This window comes from Rhinatrema bivittatum, chromosome 13, assembly GCF_901001135.1.
Source record: "Rhinatrema bivittatum chromosome 13, aRhiBiv1.1, whole genome shotgun sequence".
NCBI lineage: Eukaryota > Metazoa > Chordata > Amphibia > Gymnophiona > Rhinatrematidae > Rhinatrema > Rhinatrema bivittatum.
This window is the reverse complement of record NC_042627.1, coordinates 22,908,781-22,932,024: the sequence shown is the minus strand read 5'-3', so window position 1 is coordinate 22,932,024 and position 23,244 is coordinate 22,908,781. Positions and strand designations below refer to the sequence as shown.

The 23,244-nt window shown below is 44.7% G+C and overlaps 1 protein-coding gene across 7 annotated transcripts in view; it reads left to right on the top strand.

Annotated features, from left to right (window-relative positions):
• LOC115075130 (dual oxidase 1-like) overlaps positions 1 to 22,730 on the top strand; it is a 165,104-nt gene extending 142,374 nt beyond the window's left edge. For 4 of the 7 annotated variants that reach the window (XM_029575341.1, XM_029575338.1, XM_029575337.1 and 1 more), the window contains 5 exons: positions 8,142 to 8,368; positions 8,468 to 8,626; positions 12,832 to 12,987; positions 14,457 to 14,585; positions 15,062 to 16,478. In XM_029575341.1, the coding sequence (XP_029431201.1) occupies positions 8,142 to 8,368; positions 8,468 to 8,626; positions 12,832 to 12,987; positions 14,457 to 14,585; positions 15,062 to 15,268 (878 nt within the window). In that variant the 3' untranslated portion in view covers positions 15,269 to 16,478. Of the gene's footprint in view, positions 1 to 8,141; positions 8,369 to 8,467; positions 8,627 to 12,831; positions 12,988 to 14,456; positions 14,586 to 15,061; positions 16,481 to 21,920 lie in introns of those variants that run through there. The other 3 variants (XM_029575342.1, XM_029575340.1, XM_029575343.1) reach the window with 3 other exon arrangements.
• The last annotated feature ends 514 nt before the right edge of the window (positions 22,731 to 23,244 follow it).

Sequence of the window (23,244 nt, the reverse complement as noted above, 5' to 3'; positions counted from 1 at the left end):
ATGATGCTTCCACACAATAGCGGAGGCTTTTTTACCTGTAGGTTCCTTGGGGGGAGGGGGGGGGAGACACCAGTAGAGATTCTCGGGCTTGAGGGGTTATTTACCTGGTCTACCTTTTTGGAGGTTGGGGAAACAGCCATAGCAAGATATTTGGCTCCATGTAGGAAGAGGTGGCAATATCGTGTGCTGGGTACTTTGTTTAGGCAAATATTATGGCTCTTAATATACTAACATGGAATGTTGCGGGTCTGGGTACTCCCATTAAGCGGGAAAAGGTGTTGGCTCGTCTATCGAAATTGGGCTCTAAAATTATTTTCCTACAAGAGACGCACATGCTTCCTACTGAGGCGCTCAAGCTTAAGAAGAAATGGGTGTCGCAGGTATATTATGCAACAGGCACATCCAAAAGTAGGGGAGTAGCAATACTGATTCATCAATCTATTTCTTTTGTATTGCTTGAGAAAGTGGCTGACCCCCAGGGCCGTTATCTGTTAGTAAAGGGAAGTCTTATGGGGATGCCTATTCTTCTAGCATCTATTTATGCGCCTAATGCGTATGATCATACTTTTTTTTACCACTATTCTATCACATCTAAGTAAAATGGGGGACTGCCCTATTATTTTAGGGGGGGACCTGAATTTTGTAATGGACCCCGAACTCGACAGGTTCCCGAACAGGGCTGGCCAGCAAGCGAGTGACCGGAAAGGCCCGGGATTTTTATGTAAACATCTTTCGTTGGTAGACCTTTGGCAGGTCCTAAATCCGGGTATGCAGGATTATACTCATATTGCCAGAGCTCATGCAGCCAAGTCACGCATAGATTATTTGCTTATATCTGAGACTTTGTTTTCTAAGTTCACTAAATCCACCATTGAGGCTCTGGTAATATCGGATCACTGCCCTGTGACTGGCATTCTTTCTATGGGAGGAGGGGCTCCAAAAGGTCAATGGCGACTACCCGTGTCGCTAGATAATGACCCAGCATTTCCTTTATTTCTTAGGAGCAAATGGGAGGATTATTTGGCAACTAATGGTCAGCATATAGACCAACCGATTTTATTGTGGGAGGCCGTAAAAAGTGTCCTAAGAGGCGATATTATCAGTTATGTAAGCTACAAAAGGAAAAAAATGGATGGAGACATTCTCGCCTTGGAAAAAAGAATGAGGGCCCTTAAACGACAGTTATACGCGACGAGAGGCCCCCGGGTGGAAATGGAGTTCAGGGAGACCCAGACTGCTCTCAACGACTTGTTGCATGCTAGGGCGGCTAATACGCTTAGACATAGACAGTATAATTTCTTCCATTATGGAAACAAAGCGGGGAAATTATTGGCGAGACTAGTGAAAGCACAGGAATCATCTAAATTTATAGCCAATCTTAGTACACCTTTGGGAGAGGTTAAATCGGTTTCTAAGGATATAGCAGACATATTTTCTGAGTATTATCGGCAGCTGTATTCAGCGGACTCAGTGAATGAGGGGGATATTAGTGCTTTTTTAGAGGAGCTTTCGCTGCCGTGTCTGACAGAACCTCAACTTCAGCGATTGCAGCGTGGGATAGAAGTTGAAGAAGTTCTCGAAGCCATCAGAGAACTTCCAAACCATAAAGCGCCCGGCCCCGATGGGATGACTTCTCTTTTTTACAAGTCGTTGAGTGTTGAGCTTGGCCAGATTCTACCCCTGGTTTATGAAGCTATGGCAGATCAGCAACAGATGCCCCCCACTATGCGCTCTGCCACTATAGTAGTTTTGCCAAAGGCGGGGAGAAACCCTCTACTACCCTCCTCTTATAGACCGATCTCGTTGTTAAATTTGGACATTAAGCTTTACTCCAAAATCATGGCTAATCGCCTAAAGGCTTTAATGCCTCTATTGATCTCTCCAGACCAGGTTGGTTTTGTCACAGGGAGGCGTTCCACAGTGAATATCCATAAAGTATTGGCTGCACTGGAAGTTAGTCCTAAGTCTTCTGTTCTCGACCCATTGCTAGTCACATGCGACGCCGAGAAAGCGTTCGATAGAGTGGCCTGGCCTTTTTTAAAATTAGTCCTTGCCAAAATGGGATTCGTTGGATGAATTTCTGAGTATATCAATGTTCTCTATTCCAACCCCACGGCGCGGATTTTGGTTAATGGGGAACTCTCGGAAGAGTTCGAGCTACAACGGGGGACGCGGCAGGGGTGCCCGCTTTCCCCTCTTTTATTTATTCTCACAGTGGAACCCCTAATTCACCAGTTGAAGGCCACCCCGTTGGTTACTGGCATCCCGGTGGGTGACCAGACATATCTCACGTTGTTGTTTGCTGATGACATTTTATTATTACTATCTCAGGCTAGGACGGCGCTCCCTGTGGCTTTAGATATTTTTTCCAAGTATCAACAGTTGTCTGGGTTTAAATTGAATCTCGATAAAACGGAAGCGTTGGATCTCTCAGGATCACTGAAGAATAGCTGGCCAGATTTTCCTGTCAAGTGGGCCTCCTCCACTATTAAATATTTGGGGATCACTATTCATCCAGACCCTCAAAAGTGGTATCTCCTTAATATCCCCCCTACTATCCACAACATGACTGCTAAATTGAAAGGCTGGAATTCGCTTCCGCTGTCCTTACAGGGACGCATTGCAGTACTTAAAATGGTAGTGGCACCTCAATTATTGTATAAATTTTTAATGTTGCCTTTCCTTCTTCGAGGGCGTGACCGTTGGCTTTTACAAACAGAAATCCGGCGGTTCCTATGGAGGGGCAAAAAACCACGCCTGGCGTATTCCACTCTTATGGCCCCGAAAAGTGCTGGGGGATATGGGCTCCCTAATTTTTCTTTTTATGCTATAGCGGCCAATATGAGATTTTTGGGGGACTGGATCTGTAGTACATCTGAATATACAGATTTTGCATTGGTTAAAGCAATGTGCTCCCCTGTGGACCCGGTTGCTTTGCTGCATGCCTCAACCCCAAGTTTCCAGCAATTACCGGTACGCTTTACCCTGGTAAAAACCGTTAGGGCGGTATGGACACTTCTTCGTCATAGAATGGCCTTGTCCCCAGTGATTTCCCCCCAATTGCCTTTGTGGGGAGCCTCAGTGGAATCCATGATTGTACTACCACGATATCATAGTTTTAAGATATCCTCCAATTGGCCGCTGGGTGCTCTTTTAGCCCCGGACACAGGTCAGATTTACTCGTTTGCTCAATGTCAGGATATGTTGGGTTTTGGCACTCGTCATTTTCTTTTATATGGCTATCTAAGGGCAGTTGTGGCTAAGCTGTTAGAGGGGATGGAAGGGAGAATAGACAATGTTAATTATTCTGCATTGGTTACATGTTTTCAAACGCACAAAAGCTCATTATCTTGTATGTATTCTTTTGTTAACATGATCCAACCATATGCTATTTATGACTCGCTGCTTTCCGCCTGGTCTGCTGACTGCCAAGAAGATCTGGGGGTCCAGATGCTTAAAAACTCATATGTGTCTATCAATCTGATTACCAATAATGTGGAACTCCGGGAAATGCAGCAGAGGATTTTTCATCGGATTGTGTTTTCGCCAGCCAGGGCGTTTCAGATGGGATTGATACCATCGGCGGCATGCATTCGGTGTAAGGACTCTTCAGCCACCCTTATTCATTACCTCTGGGACTGCCCACATAGTCAACATTTCTGGGATGAAATCAAGAGATTTCTTTCAGGGGTGTTCAGAACTGAAGTCCTGTGGTCATGCTCTTTTTGCATCCTTAATAACGATGTGGGTGACCACAGTCTCAACATAGACAACTCTGCATTTGTCGCAAAGGCTTGCCTGATTGCTAAAAAGTGCCTTTTGTTGAAATGGTTGGAGGCTGCAGCACCATCGTGGGATCTATGGTCCTCAAAAATGACTGAGCTATACCAGCTGGAATACGGCTCAATGTACAAACGTTTTACTCCTAAGAAAAAACGATTATTCAAGGACATATGGCTCAGTTATTACGGGACTCTATCCCCAACTGTTCAACGGTTGGCGCCACTGACACTCCCGTGATAGGATGGAGCGGGGATATAATGGATGTTAACTGTGGAGAGCCCCCATAGACACCAGACACCATACATGTTTTTTCCATCAGGACCTCTGTTAGGGAATATTATTTCTGTCTCTTTTTTTGTTGTAATGGTGGTGTCCCCAGAGAATGATGTTCCTCTGATCAGCGATCAGTTTAGCTTGTGAAATTGCGTTTTGAATCTCTACTGGGGGGGTGGGAGGGAGGGGGGAGGGAGGTTGGGGGAGGGTCGAGGGGTCTGTGGGAAAAACAATACTTCATGGAGACGTGTTAGCTAAGTTATCTCTTGTTCAAATGTTGTGTTGTCAATGTTTTTTAGAGTTCTCCAATAAAAATATATTGGAAAAAAAAAACCACATTTTAGAAAATTAGTAAATAATCTCCTGAAAGGTGATGAACTGCTGAAATAAAAGCATCTTAAAAAGGTTAGATAGCCCACTTCCATAGCCGCCAGTTCTGTGGATGATTGAGCACCCTGAATATTGTCTCCTGCACTCTTGTGGATCGGGATCAGAAAGCTCTGTGCTGCAGGGCTTTTGGGGAGTGCAGGAAGGAAGTGTTTCGTCTCCCTGCTATTACTTCTATTCCCCCTGCAGCCTATTGGCTGACTGTGGAAGGTCTGATCAAGGAGCTTCAGCAGGGTCCAGAGAGCAGCAGCAGAGTAGGTGCAGTAGAGATAGGAAGGGCTGCTGATAAGAGGGTCTACTGAAACCTTACTTCAAGCTTTATCGGGTATGAGTTTTCAGCAACTAATTAATTTCCCAACACACAGACACAATCGGACCTTAGTTTTGATTTTTTCTCAATTCAAACCTCTCTAATACTTCCAATTCCATTCTTTCTCACTGACACTACCATGATCAGATCATTATCTGATCTCCTTCAAGTGTCCCTTACCAATTTCACTTACCCACATCTTACCATCTGCCTCAGCAACCTCTAGGAGGGGTCATATTAATCCTGACACCTTCAAAATCGTACTTCCCAGGAAAATGCAACCCTTGGACCACACAAACATTGATACAGCCTCCGAAATATGAATGGAGGACATAAATACCATCTTAAATGTGGTTGCTCCACTTTAAAAAATCAAACAAAAAAGAACTTATTATGCAGCATGGTACTGTCCAGAGTTAAAAACCATGAAGCAAACACTTAGCATGAATGTTGATGGAGAAAAAGCCCATTGCCCCAAAGAAAGCTGGAATACAACATCTATCTCAGAAATTGCCACAATAAAATAAATATTGCAAAAAAAGGAATTGTATTTTAAAAAATACAATCTAACTATGCTCACATTTTCAATATTGTCAAAATTAACATCAATAAACACCCTATCAACATTCAACCAATAACCATTAATTACTGCAACCAAATTGGTTTCTTTTTTCATTTTTTCTCACCTTCCAATGCCTACATTTTCTTCCTCCCCTCTCCATGGTGCCAAATGGAGTCCTTTTCATTTGTAAATGTAGATACAATTAAATGATTCATAACCAATATGAAAACCTCCATCTGTTGATGACATATCCATGCACGTTTTACTCTTAGTCAGTCTTTTTCTCTCACTGGCATAATACCTGTTTCTTCAAAACAAGCCACAGTCATTCCCATACAAAAAAAGCCTCAGTACCTCACAGCAATTTCTTCAATTTACAACCAATTTCCTCCTTGCCATTTCTCTCAAAAGTGCTTGAGTCCTTAGTGTTATGTCAACTCATTGATTACATAGAAGAATACAACATTTTAGATCCACGTCAACATGGTTTCCGAAAGGGCTTCCGCATGGAAACACTTTTACTATCCACCTTTGATACGGTACTACATGGCTGTGATGCCACTTCTGACTCCATGTTGGTGCTTCTGGACATTTCATCTGCCTTCGACACAATAGTTTACTCCATTCTCATTACGCAGTTACATTCACTCAGACTTTCTGGAACAGTTTGAATTGGTTCAAATCATACTTAGCAGATCACACACAATGAATACACATAGTGGCTCATATTAAAGCTGGTTCAGTATTTCATTTGGAGTACCTCAGGGATCAGCCCTGTCATCTTTACTGTTCAACATATACTTAGCTCTTCTGTGTAAAATGTATTTATTTATTAGTTTTTATATACCGGTGTTCAATTTGTAATATCACATCGGTTTACATTGTAACTGTGTTCAAGGAGAAGGGTCTTCTTGTTTTACATTATAACTTCAGTAGATCTTATTTAACATTGTAGCATTGACATACCTTGGAGTTCATTACAATGTTTATGCAGATGACATACAATTTTACATATCACACACTGTTTCCTGGACACATACTTTTAATTTAACAACTCTGGGCCAGATTTTTGTATCTACGCACAATTTTATAACATGCGCGCATGTTATAAAATCCGGGGTCGGCGTGCACCCCCTTGCACGCGCTGAGCCCCGATGGCTTTCCCTGTTCCCTCCGAGGCCGCTCCGAAATCGGAGCGGCCTCGGAGGGAACTTTCCTTCCACTCCCCTCCACCTTCCCCTATCTAACCCGCCCCTCAGCGCTACCTAAATCCCCCCCCCTACCTGCGCGCAACCTACGCCTAGAGGCAGGCTGGCCGAGTGCTAGCGCGCAATCCCCCAGCATGGCCTCTGTGCCGGAGGCCTTGGTCCTGCCCTGCCCTGCCCCCCGGACCTCCCCGCCCCTTTTTTCAAGCCCCGGGACATACGCGTATCCTAGAGTTTGCGCGCAGCGCCGGGCCTATGCAAAATAGGCTCGGCGCATGCAGGAGGGGTTTAAAAGGTTTACGTACGTATATTACGCGCGTAACCCTTTTAAAATCCGCCCCTCTGTGTGTAAGCTCTGTTAAGTGTTGGCTCCCTCACCATCGTTAGTAACAGAATTTCAGTTTTTTTGACATTCAATTACAGTCTTCAATCACAACCTTATCACCCCAGCCAAGGAGTGTGTGTGTGTGTGGGGGGGGGGGGGGTGGTCATGCAGTCATTGGAGAAAATAAGGTTTTTTTTACTGGAAGGATGGGGAATTGGGAGGAGGTTATGATGGGCTGAAGACCTTTTTTTTTTTTTTTTTTTTTTTAATTGCTTTCCTTTGGCAGCGACGATATTGAGAGTTGCTGATTTTCGGGCTTGAATTGAAGAGGCATGGAGGAGAAAACCACAAAAATTAAAAAAAAAAAATAAATAAATTCCTGCAAGCGAGAGCAATCATTTCTGAGACTCCCAAGCTGCAGGCTGGGAGCACCACATGCAGCTGGGGGTCCTTGGAGCTGGTGCGATGCTGACTTACTCTGCAGGCATTGGACTGGCTCTGGCCTGGGTTGTGAGTGCTGGGAGAAGTCCTGCAGGGAATGGGGAGACAGGAGCAGTTCTAGGAAAGGGATGTGACTGAGCTCAAAATGCAGCTCCCAAGGCAGTAAGCAAAGGGTATGCTAATGCTTCAGAAAGCACGCTAACCTGAAAATGAGAGGGGAAAAAAAAATGCTTAGGGCACTTAAAAGCGATTTCTGAATATAAACTGTGATTTCAGCGCAAATCATATTTGCCCAATCCCGGGCTCAGCCCCACCATTAACCCTGCGTACTGTCCCAGTCCTGAGCAGTGGAGGGCATGCACCCTGCGGACTGATCCGATCCCAGGGAGGCCGAGCATCCTTCGGACTGTCTGAATTGAAGACGCAGCCCTGTGTTGCATCCTATCCCTAAAGCCGGCTCAGCCCCCACATGCACCCTACAACCTGTCCTGATTCCCACCGTTCGAATTCCCCCCTCCATTTACAGTAAAACTGGAACACGGGCCAACGTATTGAATAGTTGCTTAGAGAGATATAACTGTTTTTTGGGCCATTCACATCCGAATTTTTCCACAGTTCTCTTCTCTTATGTACATGAAGACCCTGTGAGGGGAGGGTAGGTTGCAGCTTCCTTGGGAATCCTTTTAGTATCGATGTGTTTGCTCAGCATCAGAGCTGTGCATCTCTCTCCCTCCTAGGACCTGGGCCTGTGAGTGCTCTCAGCTCTGGGCAGTGCCATGTTTTCTCTGGAGAGGTGCTTTGGCATTGCAGAATACATTTAAAAAAAAACCCCTCTCTTTCTCTCCTTCCTCCAAGGTGTCACTCATCTCAGGTTTCAGCGGCCAAATGATTTTGAGTACAAGTCTGGCCAGTGGGTAAAAATTGCTTGTCTTGCTCTGGGGACCAGTGAGTACCACCCCTTCACCTTAACTTCTGCCCCTAATGAGGATTCGCTGAGCTTGCACATCAGGGCTGTTGGCCCGTGGACCACCAGACTGCGAGAGCTGTACTCGCCCGAGAATGTACACGGTGGATATCCCAAGGTGACTAAATGGTCATATTTTTTTTTTCTTGCATGCCAATACCAAGCCTGTTGAGATGCCACAAGAAGACTGACAAACCCAAATTATTCTCATGTGCAGATATATCTGGATGGACCTTTTGGTGAGGGTCATCAAGAGTGGAACAAGTTTGAAGTTTCTGTGCTGGTGGGAGGAGGCATAGGGGTAACACCCTTTGCCTCTATTCTCAAAGACCTCGTCTTCAAATCATCTGTCAACTCCAAGATAATGTGTAAAAAGGTACTAGGAAGACATAACTCTGTCAAGAAAGTGCTCTCCCTCTTTCTAACCATACACAGTATCATTTGCTTTTTTTTCCCTTTCTCTGTATCCACTTATTGCTCTTGGCATTCATCCATCCTTCTGTCTGTACTATCTCTCTCTCTCTATCTGTTCCACCATCTGTCTCTTCCTGTCTCCCGCTTTTCTTACAGTAGAAATGTGTTTTTTACTTCATGAATTGTTCTGGTTTTGTAAATACCAAATGTAATTTAGGATTTCATATTGACAAAAAAAATCTGGAAATGTATTACCTAATCTTCTGAAACTGATGTTTTTAAAATTGTCATATTACATGTGGCTGAGTGCAGCACTAGTCTTAGTAACTCTGTTGTTGGCCCAGTACTGTGATAACACTCAGTGTCATAACTTGTTTTTGATGGCGCAGGCATTAAAATGCCTCATCATCATAATGAGAGGAGTGGCACATAATTGTCTGGGGTATTAAGTTCCTATGACCCAAAAACCCATCTCTGCCTAGCTGGCACTCTGTAACAGGGCCTCGTGGTGTTCACTTTCAGGGAAGAGGTGATGGCAATCGTTAGAGGGAAACAATTATTTTTTTATGCTCAGCAGTGCATTTCACTAATTGTATGATGGGTTCTCTTGGGAAATTTAACTGTTTGCATACACTCCTGAAGTCCTAATGACAGAGAGTCCACAGACCTCAATATGCATTGGAGGTTTTGCTTGAGGATACGTAATTCAAAAGTCAGCTCATATGCTCCTTCCTCAGGAGGAAAAAAACTGGAATCAGAATCTGAACTCCTCCATGAGGACCTATGAGTAGATTCATATCTAATGAGCTGTCTTTAAGAAGCCCAGTTCTGAATTTAATTCTCATTGCAAGCAGAAATATCACAGTCAAACAGAATTAATTGACAGTGGAGTCAGGATAGATCAGGAAGATTTTCAGCTGAACTGAACTAGCTAGGTTTTCAGCTCAAAATGCACCTAACACTAGCTGGTCAAACTTTGCTAGGGATGGGCATCTGTTTTACCTGAATGGGTGAAATGGGATGAATGAGGTCACTTTTGGTTCATTCCAAATGGAGCGAACCAAAAATGGCTTCCTATGAAAATTCCTGAAATGTTTTTTTTCTTTTTTCTTTTGCGGGTGCAGAATTGAAAATGAAGGCATTCTGGAGACCCTCCACCCCCTCCTCCCATCCCAGCCCCTTTTATTTTTCGGTATATTAAGTTTTTGTTGAATCACAGCAATACAGCAAACCAAGGACATAAAGAAACACCCAGAAACAGTCAGGGATAAGTCACCATACATATACATTTGGTGCCTACATTTTAAGAAGTATAGCATCGATTTCCTCCCCCCCCCCCCCCTCCCCCCGCCAATGCTGACAAAGCAAACAATGAGAAGCCGCAAGGGACAGGTATATGCAAAGCATAATCAGCAAAATGCAGATTCGGGTTTTTTGAACGTACTTAAAAAGGTTTCCAAATAGCATTGCATTTCTCGATCCTGTTGTAGTTAATTGCAGTCAACTCATTAAGATAATAAACTCTCCCAACTCTGTTACAGAAAAGCCTATTGAGGGCAGAGAGGCTTTCATCCAGCACTCAGCAATTTCCACCCTAGCGCAATAAGGATTTAGAACAGATCCGAGCCTAAGCCTACCTGGCAGAACCCAGCCATAAGCAGCCAGGGTCTGGCTGGTCCCCTCCAGCTTCCCTTTAAAAAATGGCAAGGTGGAGACCTCGCTGGAGGTCCGGTAGTTCAAAAGGGCAGGAGCAATGCCCAGGTCACTCCTGTCCTGTCCAGTGCTCTTTAACAATGGCAGCTCTGGCGAAATGATGTCCCTTTGGCACCTGTCTCAGTTATTAAAGAGCAGTAGTGACTGGGGATCGCTCCTGTCCTTTCAAACCACCGGACCGCCAAGGAACAGAAAAGTGGGGGCAGCGGAAGTCCCCAGCCCCACTGTGGGTTTTTTTTTTAAGCAGGGAGGGGGGGGTTCAGAGGAATCTGGTTGGGTCCAGGCCTAGAACTGTTTTTGAGGAGGAAGGAGGTTCAGAGGGAACCGGGAAGCCTCAGCTGGGCCCAGGACTTCCATTGAGGTGGGAGGGGGGGGGGGAGTCAGAGGGCATCCAGGGGGCCCATTTTGTTTAGTTCTTTATTTCATGGGGTTTTGGCCATTTAATATTTGGGGGGGGGGGTTTGGTTCAAAAAATGAACACAACTGAAGCACACATTAAACAAATTGAGAAAACAAACCTTAAAACAAAAAAAATGAACCGAAACAAAATTTTTTCAGGCAACACGTCTCTAAAATTTGCTAACTAGAGTTAGGACTGCTATTTTTGTGGCTGGGATTGCCCTTCTTAATTTAACTGGTTAATGCTTAAAATCAGCACTAACTTGCTAAGCCATAAGCCTGGGACTGCTCCTGGAGCTACTAAATTTGGCCGCCTTGTGAAATTAGGTTGTTAAATTTAACTAGTACAGTGGGGTTGGTTGGAGGGATTTTTTAAATCAGAGGTTTAATTGGCTAAGTCCCAAAATTATCTGATGAACCCTTTTAAAAATCCACCTCATAGTGTTCTGTGATACTGGTATATTATTATGGTAAATTATGATTGATTGGGCATTGCTATTGATTTTGCTTGCATGGCCTTATGGATTTTTTAGCTAACCATTTTTTTTATATATGCTTGATGATATAACCTCAGAATAGTCAAATGTTGTTTAAAAGTACAAAAAAAGCAGAATATAAATCAAATATTTAAATAAATAAGTAGACTTTTAGGTATATAGTCTTTGCTTCAATATATAAACTGCTATAGAAATGATATATTAGTCAATTATCAATGAACATGGTGGTTGTAGGACAGAGTAAATGGGAAAGGAGTCCACTTAGCACATAAATAAATTGAACTGTGGTATAAGATGTAAAGATATGCATTCATTTTCTAAGAAAATGACAAATGCAATGAAAAAAATTTATTAGAAAAATGAAACCCCGCCAAAATGTCTTGGTGTTTTTTCTATTCGTTTTGGAAACTAAAAAACAAAACGTTTCACTGGCATTTAGAACTGGGCCTCAGTCCCGGACCTCCCCCATCCCATCCCACCCCACCCCCAGGTGTCTTTTACTCCATTCACGGGGTTCTAGCTGCCGGTTGGGAAACACTGCTGGAGAGAGAGCACTTTAGTTTAGCCCCAGACGAAAAGTTAGAACACGAGCAGAAAATGCAAGACAAGAAGGGCGACGAGGGTGAAGTTCTAAGGAAGAGAAAAGAGAGAGCTCCGTAATTCCATTCTATCCTCCACCTCAGATAGAAATGGGGAAGGGAAAAACCTGAAATAGTGAGCCCTGCTTTGTTACACGAGGAGTTGATCTCTCAGAAGGACCTGTTCTTAAGGTTAGAGGAACTGATCGGCAGGCCTTGAGCAACAGCAAAAACTGATAAATGACATGCAACGGTGACTGCAACAGAAGCTTCTGGGCCCAAATATTCTCTGGCTGAGAAAACGTGGAGTTGGGGAGGCTTGATGCTCAGCTGGGACAAGACGGACCTGGGGATACGATGGTGGCCAGAGCTGGGTCCAGAAGGTGGAGATTCACAAGTCCACCATCTTTACAGGGACAACGCACGTACGAGAGAACAAAACAAAGCCACTAAATGCCAAAGAGGGGCAGGACGCAGGGCAGAAACGATTTATTAAAATATTCCCCCCATAATTCAAAGGCACCACCTCTGCCTTACAAGTGCATTGCACATATCCATTGGCAGGCAGCAGTGCAAAGCAGATACTAAAAATAAAAACGGATAATTTTTTAAAATGCATACAATTTGGCTGCCACTTTCATGGGCAGTGAAGTTTCCTTTTCCTCCCTACCTGTTCTGTTCCCATGCTTAAGAAATGTCAGTGGCTAAATAGCCCATATCTTTCCCTTAATTGTGAGTTACCATGGGAAGGACTCCATGATCAATATGCAGTATGGCAGTGGCCATTCTAGTGTGACTATTGGAAACATGCAAGATGCAATATTTTAATGACTCCAAAATGCTGCATCATGGTGTTTGCTTTCAGTATATTTACTGATTACAGTGAAAATTACTATTGTGATGCTTTTTAAACTAGTCAGGGAACACAACAGAAGTCAGTCTGGGCCTTTGGCTTGAAAAGAACTGTTTTGCATTATCAGATTTATTTTATCTGGGTGACTCGGACGCAGCGGCAGTTTGAGTGGCTGGCAGATATCATCCGAGAGGTGGAGGAGAACGACAAGAATGAGCTGGTGTCCGTTCATATCTATATCACCCAGCTGGCCGAGAAGTTTGACCTCCGCACAACAATGCTGGTAAGCTGCTGGTGGCAAGAGTTTGGCCAGATGCTGGGTTTTGCTTTGCTCTTTCCCCATTGCCTTCCCTGTGCTGTATCCATATGTTTTCATAGGGTGTATTTATTGGCCACAGCTGGAGGAAAAGTGGAAGAGATGGCTGCTCTGCAGAAGAAACCTTCAGAGGTGCTCAGAAGCCATTGGGGTGCACGTAACTCGCATGCCATGTGGAATGGAAAACATCCCATTTGATTTTGATTGATTTACGTTGCCTACCACAGCTCTGCTAGAGTATAAAAATCATTACTTATAACAATTTCCCAACCTTCTCCTAGAGGCATACCTAACCAGTTGGGTCTTCAGGATGGCCAGAATGAATATGCATGAGAGAGATTTGCATACCTCTGGGTCTCCAACGCATGCAAATCTATGTCAGGCATATTCATTATGGATATTCTGAAAACCCAACCGATTCGGTAGGTGTGCCTCCAGGACTTATAATATACATCCAGTCCTCACCACCTGCGTTACAGCCCTAAAATACTTCCTGCATTTTCCAGGGCCATACCTTGCACTGCGTTTCCAGTGGACTTCACTTTAGACTTACTGTAACCAAGGCTTCTAATTTTTGATCAGCAAGCGGAGGATATATTCAGTGAAAAACTATGCAGCTGTCTGCAGGGGAAAATATACTCCTGTGCTAATGCTTAAATGGTGCAAACCGATTGCATATGGCTGGAAAAAGCTTAAATCTTAAATCCTGTTTTCACATCATCAGTTTTTTTTCAAACATGCATGGTTTTCCTCTCTTTAGTTCTCTCATAGGAGTTACAAGCATCCAGCACCTCATTAAGGATGAGCCTGCTTGCCCCGTGCCTGAACTGGAATGTGGTTTCTGTAGGAGAAATATTTTGCTTTTGGTGCAGTTTTGGAGGGTGCAGCATTATGTTTAAATGTATCTACTAAGGATTAAGTTATGCTGTTGTAGTATTGGTAGTCCTACTTTTTCCACTGGAAATCAGAACTACAGGTAGCAAAGTGCATTAGGAGTGGGTATCAAAAGTCAAGCCTGCTGGTAAGGTATGAGTGAGCCATGGAGATGGTCGGTTTAGACCCAGGGGGTGGGAAACGACAGCTGCTTTTACTGTACAGTTATATTAGGGTGAGCTAATAAGGAGACAGATGTGAAACCAGTCTGAAACCCAAGATGGGGAGCTGCCCTTTTAGCTTAGTGATGAAGTTCTTGGTTTGGAGCCTTGAGGGTAATAGATTGAAAACCCGCAATCCATGGAGGGGAAAAAAAAACAAAACCCTGCAGCATTGAGGAGTTGCTGCGGCAAACATGAAACTTGCCCCAAGTTGCCTTCTAAATAAAGAAATGAAAACAAGAGTCGTGCGTTGTCTGATAACCATTCAGTTTGGTCCTGCAGCATCGTTTGTGTCGTAGGATCCTTCCTTGCCTGTAACTTCTCCTTTTTACTTCGTTTCAGTACATCTGTGAGCGGCACTTCCAGAAGGTGCTGAACAAGAGCCTCTTCACGGGACTGCGCTCCATCACGCATTTCGGGAGGCCTCCCTTCGTCCCGTTCTTCAGCTCGCTGCAGGAGGTCCATCCGGAGGTCAGTTTGCTTTTTATGTTGTTCTCTTCCGTCCTGCCCCAGGACTGTCTACCCTCCTCTCCATGAAAAACTGTTCTTAATGTTTACTGTTTTGAATGTTGTGATGTGGTGGTGATGATGATGATGTCACTGTGCATGACACTGGCACCATCGAATAAAATGCATGGTGTCATGATCTCTCTTTAGTAATACAAGATGTTAGAAGTTACTTTACAAATCTGCCACCCTTCTTAATCACATGCAGGGGTGGGGAAACTGTGGCCCAGTGCAACCAGGGGACTTCCAAAGATTGTGTGTTGGGGGAGGGAAGTCCTTGTGGAGTTCTGAAGAGCGGTGGCATCGCCCATGGAACACCACAGCGATGTCTCTTTGAAGGGGCCATGGCACTCTGGCATGCCAGTCACAGGAGCCTAAGGCCAGCTTTCTCTTTAAGATGGTCTCACCTTGAACTTTTTTTTTTGTTTGTTTGTTTTTAGGGGGCAGTTTCCAGATTCTACAGTTTGGGGACAGAGTGCATGGATTCTTTTTTTATCCATGGTCTTTGCACCAAGTTTAAAGAGAAAGTGTACGCATGCTTTTGCGTTGTAACTTGCTGCAGGCCCTGGTGTTTGGTGCAGGTAGATTGTCTTCAGGCAATGACGCTTGTAGACTGGGAAACAGAATCTACACACGTTATTTTCTGAGCCTGCCCCCACTCCGGAACACCTCCCCTAAATGAGGCTAAAAGTCCGCGTGTTGTGGAACAGCAGAGAGACTTTGAACTGTCGAGAGGAGGACACGTTTTCAGAGAGCCACGGAAATTGTGTTGTCAGCTAAAAGGGAACCTAAGCCATCGGCACGGTGCTCATATTTGTAGGGTGGATGTGTTCACCGGCATATGGAGCCGGTCTGCCAATCCCCTGCTCTTTAGCGCTTGATGCGTTAGCCAAACATTCCCTTTACATAAAATGGCAAGAAGCGGAACCATTACACCCAACTCTTTGGAAGTGAGTGAGCTTTCGGTTTTTATCAGTGTTAAGGGTTTGAAAGGGCGGGCGCAGCAATATTCCAGCTGTGAAATTCATTCCAGGCAAGAAAATAATTCAGTCGTCTTCTTCACTTTGTCTCTGATCTCTACACGTGCGCACTTTTAGCCTGTGTTCAGGACCAAGAGAGGCTAATTAGCTCATCTAGATGCCTGCATGGGTTGCAGTGTTTATCTCTGTGGGGGTCACCCCGCCCCTTATAACTTTGGAATGACTGGGCTTGGTGTGGAATTTGAGTGTTTGGGGGGGGGGGGGCATTAGAAAGTTTCAGTTTAGAAACGGAGTGTTTTCGGAGGGCGCGGGCCAGGAGCAAAATCGAGAATTTTGCCATAGGAAATACATTGGGACCGGAACCAAGGGGAGATTAGTTTTCTCTGTTTTTAAGTAAATTTAAGCTTAAAGGCATTGGCCATGCCTTTCAAGGTTTTGAAAAGAACGTCACGGTGTATGAGCCTTGGAATCACTTACGAGCGGGGGCTGTGATGCTGAACACCACATTGGTTATGAACATCGGACCTTGCTTTCTGTAATTCTGTACTATGGTACTTGTAATGGATTCCAGTGATCATGAGGACCTGATTTTTCATGCCACTGCAGGCGTGAAGCCCCAGATGTGGAAAGGCAGCGATTGCGCTGCAAGAATAAAACTCTCTATATGTAAAAGATAAGTCAATCAGAGATTTATATTTGGAAAAGCTCAGGACTGGGCCGCAAGCTGTCTCAGGCAACTTCCTTCTGTTGCCAAATAATCATCCCCAAGCCCTGCTTTTGTGGAGCTGCAGTGGTGTCACCATGTGCAGTTCTACTGATATTTCTATGGCGTTTGCAAATAAAGGCGCATCCTGTTTGTAGCCCCTCCCAAGAATCCCAGTCATTGTAGCAATAACCTTTTAGCCAGGAGCTAACCGCAGGTCTCTGCAGAACCTGGCAAACGTCAACCTGAGTCTGGCTGCTGCGTGTCAATGAGTGATACCTGCAGGCTTGGATTTGTCAATAGGCTCGCTAGACCTGTCCCTAAGGTGGAAAAAAATCTGGGGGCAGCAAGCTGGCTGTAGATTTGCTGCCTTCCAGCTATACTGCATCTCGCTCAGCAAAGAATAGCCTGCAGGGAGCATGGGAGGGGGTGAGCCTGTGGCAGACAGAGTAAACTCTGGTCATCTTCGGTAGCTTGAGGGTCTCATTGGGGGTGAGGGGAAGGGGTGGGACAGGTGTCCATGTGTGAGAGAGAGGAGAACAAGGGAAAGGATGGCAGTATTTGTGTGTGTGTGAGAGAGAGAGGATTGGGGCTGTGTATATGAACCAGATTGGGTGGGAAACAGAGGAGATCAAGACTGGAGCATGGTAAGGACACCTCCCCACTCCTCCTGACCCGCTCCAATTCAGATCCTCCCCTCCCTTGATTTTGGATTCTGTTTCCCAAATCCTGGAAACTCCATTCTCCCAGATTCGGGAGTCCTCCCTTCCCCCCCCCCCCCCCAACCCCCTAATCCCAGATTCTTTCTCCTCATATCCCCCTCCTACTTCTTTCACCCTCCTCTTTCCACGTCCAAGGTTCCTAATCCTACCCCTTTTTTATCTTCCCTCTTCCTCATCCCCAGTCCTCTTCTTACTCTCCTCCTCCTTTCCCCATTTCAGAGATTTCCTCCCTGTGATGATACTTGAGATTCCTTTCTTCATGCAATAAAAACAAAATACATTTTACAGACATAAGCATGATTGGAAAACTATTTTTTATAATAGAATATAAAAGATGGAAATAGTGGCCATTGTGTTTCAGAAGTTTTAATTCCTACTGCAGCAAACAATGGGGCTGTACCTTAGCTATACTTCCTGTTGGGGGTAGGGAGGGCATCTGGGGTAGTAGGGCAGTGACAGCACCAACAATCTCTAGGGGGTAGCAAAAACCCTAATCTGTCACTGGATACCTAGGTCCCCCCTCCCCACCCCCAGGTTGGCAAAATGTTGCAGAAGAGGCAAGTTTCATCATTTTCTGTTTGGTTGGAGATTGCTCCATTAAAAGCTATGCAGGTATCTTTTAATTTCTACATTTTGCAGAATATTTGTCAACATACTTGTAAAATGAAAATATTTACTGTTTGCATGTCCTTAATTGTAAGTCATTCCCTTAAGCCCAAACACCAGCTCTCCTTCAACAATGGGCAGTGTGAGAGAGAAGATGCAGATTTACTCGGAGGAAATGCTCCGTAAGCATATCTGCCCTGCAAGGCAAGCACCGTGATTTCACGCTGCTTGGTGCAGAACCTAAGAGCACACTTACATCCAAGCCAGCAGCAGAAGGGACAATCTGTACCCAGCAATCAATATTCTATAGGTTGTTCCCTTCCACAAATGAAGAATACAATATCTATCAGGAATAGCTGGGAACAGTCTATGGATACAGATTTCTGCAGTAGCTGTTTTATGAAAGCCGGAGACATTATTGTTAGTTACTTGTAGTTGAATCAGCCTTTCAATTCCCCCCCCCCCCCCCCCCCTTTCAAAACCAGTTCTGTTCTAGTAACTCAGGCTGGGTTAAACCTAATTCCCACATTTCTGCTATCTGCCCCCCCCCCCCCCCCCCCCGAAAGTGGTGTCTGTAGGACTGGCATGGATTTGGTTGGAAGCCGTTAAAACTATGGGAGTGTAAGAAGAACTGGTTTTTGCACATTTTCAGTGGTGACAAATTCTAGCCAAAAAATTCTGCAGCTGTTTTTTTAGTCACTCTTGCCAGTTTTAACAGAGTATACAGAAATTGACATTCCAGTTCATAAAGCTTCAGCTACTATACATGCACCAACATGTCTGCCACATGCATCGTGATGGGAATCACAGAATTAGTGGGGGGTGTGATGGGAATTGCAGAATTAGTAGGGTGTGTGTGCATGAGTAATTGAACTGTTTAAATGCATCAGCCAGGTTTTTAGGTTCAGTCGGTCAATAAACAAAGCACTGCCCAGAATGCCTTTTGTGCAAATACATCCCAAATGAGCCACTTCCATGGGTGGTAGGCACTCTCTGTGACCCAATAATGTGTTCTAGATTTTCCAGGAAGGTTCCATTTCTAAATTGGTTGTTAGTCGCACAAACTTTACTTTCTACTGTATTGTCCTTAGGGTCTGCATGCACATTTTCATGTAATACAACACCATGATTTATTTTGCTTGTAGACACATACAATTTGCAGATGTGTCTTCTACAGTGTTAGATGTTGCACTTGGGGGTAGACCCCCTTGTCCTGGGGCAGAGATGGAACATTTCCTGAAAGGGAACAGGAGCTAACTGCCCCCAGGGGGCGGAGCACAGAGAAATCAGAGGCTAGGAAGAGCTTCACCACTGGAATTCCGTGGTCCCCCCGGGAGGAGCCCATAAGGACCTAGTCCGCTTGGACTTTGATGGGCCTCGCAGAGTCTCCTAGGAGAGTGAAAGTCCGGCATGCCCACAGCGACAGGGGGAGCATGATCAGGTTCAAGGATGGCAACTGGTTGGAGCAGGGAGAACCAGAATAGAATTGGCGATGGCAAGGAACAGAGCCAGAATCTGGAGACGAGGTCAGGCAGGCGAAAGGTCAATGTCTAGAGGTCAGTCCGACAGTGGTCAGGCAAAGCAGGAGTCAGGCACCGGAGGTCAGACGAAGTCGAAGGCAGGCTGAGGTCTTGCGGCAGGCAGGAACAGACTGTGGTTTTTGAGGCAGGCAGGCAGGTCAGGAACAGGCTGTGGTCAGTACCACTAAGACGTCCGAGGGTACTACCTGGGTAGACAGACAGACGAAAACAGGAACAAGCAGGAACAGGAACTAGGATGCAGGGATGAGTCAGGAACAGAACTGGAACAGAAGGATCCTGGAGCGAGACTAGGACAAGTATAAGCGCAGAGGCAATCTCAGAGCAAACTGAACCGATTGCCAAGGCAAGGAAGTGAAGACAGGAACTTCCTTATAACATGAGTTCAATCAGGGCGCACCACGGAGCTAGGTCCCGCCCTTGGCCCTATATGAGTTTGGGCAGTCCACGTATTGGCGTGGCCAAGATGGCAGAGGACACCGAACCTCAGCGTGAGGCCCGGCGCGCAGTGACAGGCCCGCCGACCACCGCCGCGGTATGCCGGGGCCTGGCAGGACTGGCAACTACCGTGAGGGAGTTCATCCCGGGGCCTGCTGTGGGACAGGTCCGCGTGCGGGACGGCCGCGGGCAGAGCACGTAACATTAGACTAAAGTAGCAGTACCCTGCACATTACTTGTTCAAGTTTGACCAGATCTGAGTGACATTATTTTATTTGTTAAATTAATAATTTATAATTTTCTTAATTTGTACCATGGCACCTTAAGCTGGACACAACAAAAGAAATAATATAAATCAAAAACAATATACAATATACAATACAAAAGTAACATTAATAAATTCAATACAATAGAAGTAAACCAATTAAAAATATAAAACTGTGAATTCTATTTTAACTGAGCCCATCTCCAGATGGGAATTAGACATCCCTACTATCTATTGATCTAGTGCCTTTAGATAAATGCCGTCATTGATTCTTTCATTCCTATGGGGTCCATATTCAGCACTATCTGGCTGAACAAGTTACCTGCATAAACTTATCTGGCTGACTTGGCCAAGATATTCCGTGGTGCAGCCACACCATTGAATATATTTGACTATCTGATAGTCAGGACCCCCAGTCTCCTGCAATTTTGTGGCCACAGTAAGGGCCTGGTCCTGGCCAAATTGCCACAGGAACTCGGGGTCCAAAGAAAAGTGCATTGTGGCAGTGGGTCAGCACATTGTTCCCCCCCCCCCTCCATCCTCTTACTCACCCTCCTCTTGGAGCCAGCAGTGGAGGAGGGGCCAAGGTGCTGCAACCAAGGCTGCCATCCTCCTATTTCCATGTAAGGAGAGTGAGAGAGAGGATCATGGGGGGACACAGCAAAGGCGAGAATGAGAGGATCAATGGGGCAAGGAGCAATTGAGTGAATGAGGGTCTGTGGAGGGCAATTAGCAAAGGAGAGTAAGGGCGAGAATATTGAGAGGCAGGAAGCAAGGGCAGATGAATAAGGGGATTGTGGGGGCAGCATAGGGAGCAAAGGAGGGGGAGTAACAGGATCAAGTGGGGGGGGGAGTGATCAAGGGAGGGACGTGAGTGAGGTGATGGGAGGTGGAGTATGAATAAGGGGATCACTGTGGGTGCAAGCGGAGTGAGGAGATTGGAAAGAGCGTAGGATGTGAATGAGAGGATTGGAGGGGATATTGGGATGTGGGGTAGCAAAGGGGAATTGGAGGGATAAGGGAAAGAGGGGATGAAGGTGTGATTGTGGAGAGTGTGGCTTCCTTCCTTCTCCAGCCCCATCCCAATCTTGCCTTCCTCCACCACTCTTTCTACCCTCTCTTCTTCATCCCTTCCAGCCCCATCCCCCAATAGACCCTTTCTGCCCACCTCCTCCTCTTCCCCATTCTGATCCCTCTTTGCAACCTTTCCCTCTCTCATTCCCTTTCCTTATCCTCCATCCTCTGCTCCCTCTTCTTCTGTGCCTCTATCCTCCTCTCTCTCTTATTCCTCTACCCCCTTTCCCTCTTCCAAGATATCCTCGCTTTCCATTGCCAGATCCCTTCCCCTCCTTCCTCCCCAGCCCCAATCACTAAAATCTCTTTTCCTCTAAAGAACCAAATAAATTTACTGGGCACAGAAATGTAAGAAAACAACTGTATTTTTATAAAGCAAAAAAAAAAAAGATTTAAATTGCAAATATATGCAAAATTTTGCAAATTTGCCACCAAAGTTTGCCAACACTGCAGAATCTTGAAAAACCCACTGCAGGAAACTGGGGACTCTGCTAAGTTTATCCAGCTAACTTTATACCAGCTGAATAACAGATCTAATATATCCGGCTAAGGGCCAGATCCATTAAGGCTTTTCTCCCATTTTGTGTCCATGGGAAAAACCCTTAGTGAATCAGGTACAAAGTTAGCTGGCCAAGTAGCTCCACCGTGAAATGCCCTGGTCTCACCCCTTACTGATCCAGATGACTTTTTAGCCAGATTAAAAAGTTATTCAGATAAGTGGAGGCCGCTGAATGTGGCCGAATATTGAAATGGCACCGCTTAGCTGGATGAGTCCAACCTTATCCAGTTAAGTGGCAATGAATGTCGGCATCTATGTCTTTTAGACTGAATAAAAATAAATTAACAAATAACGTTGGTAAACCCACTTGAAATATGGCCATTTCTCTGGGTTTCCCAATTTCCCTTTATATTCCTGTGTCCATTAACTAAATAACAACTTTAACGATACCGTCTACTTGTTTTTTTCATCTAGGTGCAGAAAATTGGAGTGTTCAGCTGCGGGCCGCCAGGGATGACCAAGAATGTAGAGAAGGCATGTCAGCAGCTCAACAAGCAAGATCAGGCACACTTTGCTCATCACTATGAAAACTTCTGAACTGTCTTCAGTTATGTTTTCTAAGACCTAGAGAAAAGACATGACTGCATAAAGGCAGTTTTAGAATATATAGTAAGTAATAAAGCATATCCTGGCAAGAGACTAGAGGCCCAAGTGCCTTCCACTACTGTACAGTACAGTCAGTCTCTATAAGTATAGCCTTTTGCTTTGCCAGTAAACACCGCACATCTGATTGGCTCTGAAATACCATTTGATTTAACCTGGGTACCTTGCCCAGAGAAGTTTACACAAAATACAGGAATAATATTAACTGCGAAAAAGATCATTTGGTACCAAGATAGAGAAGAAAGCAACTAACGTCTGAGACATACGGAAGGGTGGACCGATATCTGTTCAGGTTAAAAACTATGCAACTATGTAAGTATGTAATACAACTTCACAAATATTTTCTTGTGCCAACCAGCGTAAGTCTGAATGAATTATGGCTGAAGCTGAAGGACTTTTGAGAAACAAATGAATATAGACATTTTGTGAAAAGACACTTTTTAGGTAGATTCACAAATGCTAACAGTCAAAATTTTGTATAGTGGATGTTAGCTTTTCACAAGTGTTTGATCAGCCCACCTTTCACTTGCCTAACAAATGACCATAATCTGTATAATGCAATGTAGAAACTACTGCATAAGCTTTGTAAATAATAAAAACCAGTGTATTTTAATCAACGGATTTCCTCATCAGATGTTGCCAATTTGGAATATGACATCAGCGGGGCAGGAACAACTAGAGATTGTTCTGGCCCATTTGGACTCTAGGCATAGTGGGTAAACTGGGTAAGCTTATGTCCAATCGAAATTCTGTGGTATGACTTGAAGATTGCTGTCCTCGTCAGAGCTTGGACAGTTTTTTAAAGAAGAATACTAGATCTGAGGTGGTAGAGAGCTATCCCAACAGACTCAGGGCCATAATTGCTGCCCAAGACTGTTTTGGATACATACATGCTTTGTCCCCCAGTAAAACAGGTATGGAGAATGGTATATTGATGAGTGGGGGGGGGGGGGGAAAAAAACTCTTCATTTAAATTCAAATCTGAGGTACTGACAACAGAATGTGAAAAATGGTCAAGGGGCTGTAGACTTTCTGTAGCCACTGTATGCAGGGCTCCAATCCCTTATATTCTAATTTCTTTTTACATTTGTAATCTGAATTTAGAAAACATAAGAAATTGCCATGCTGGGTCAGA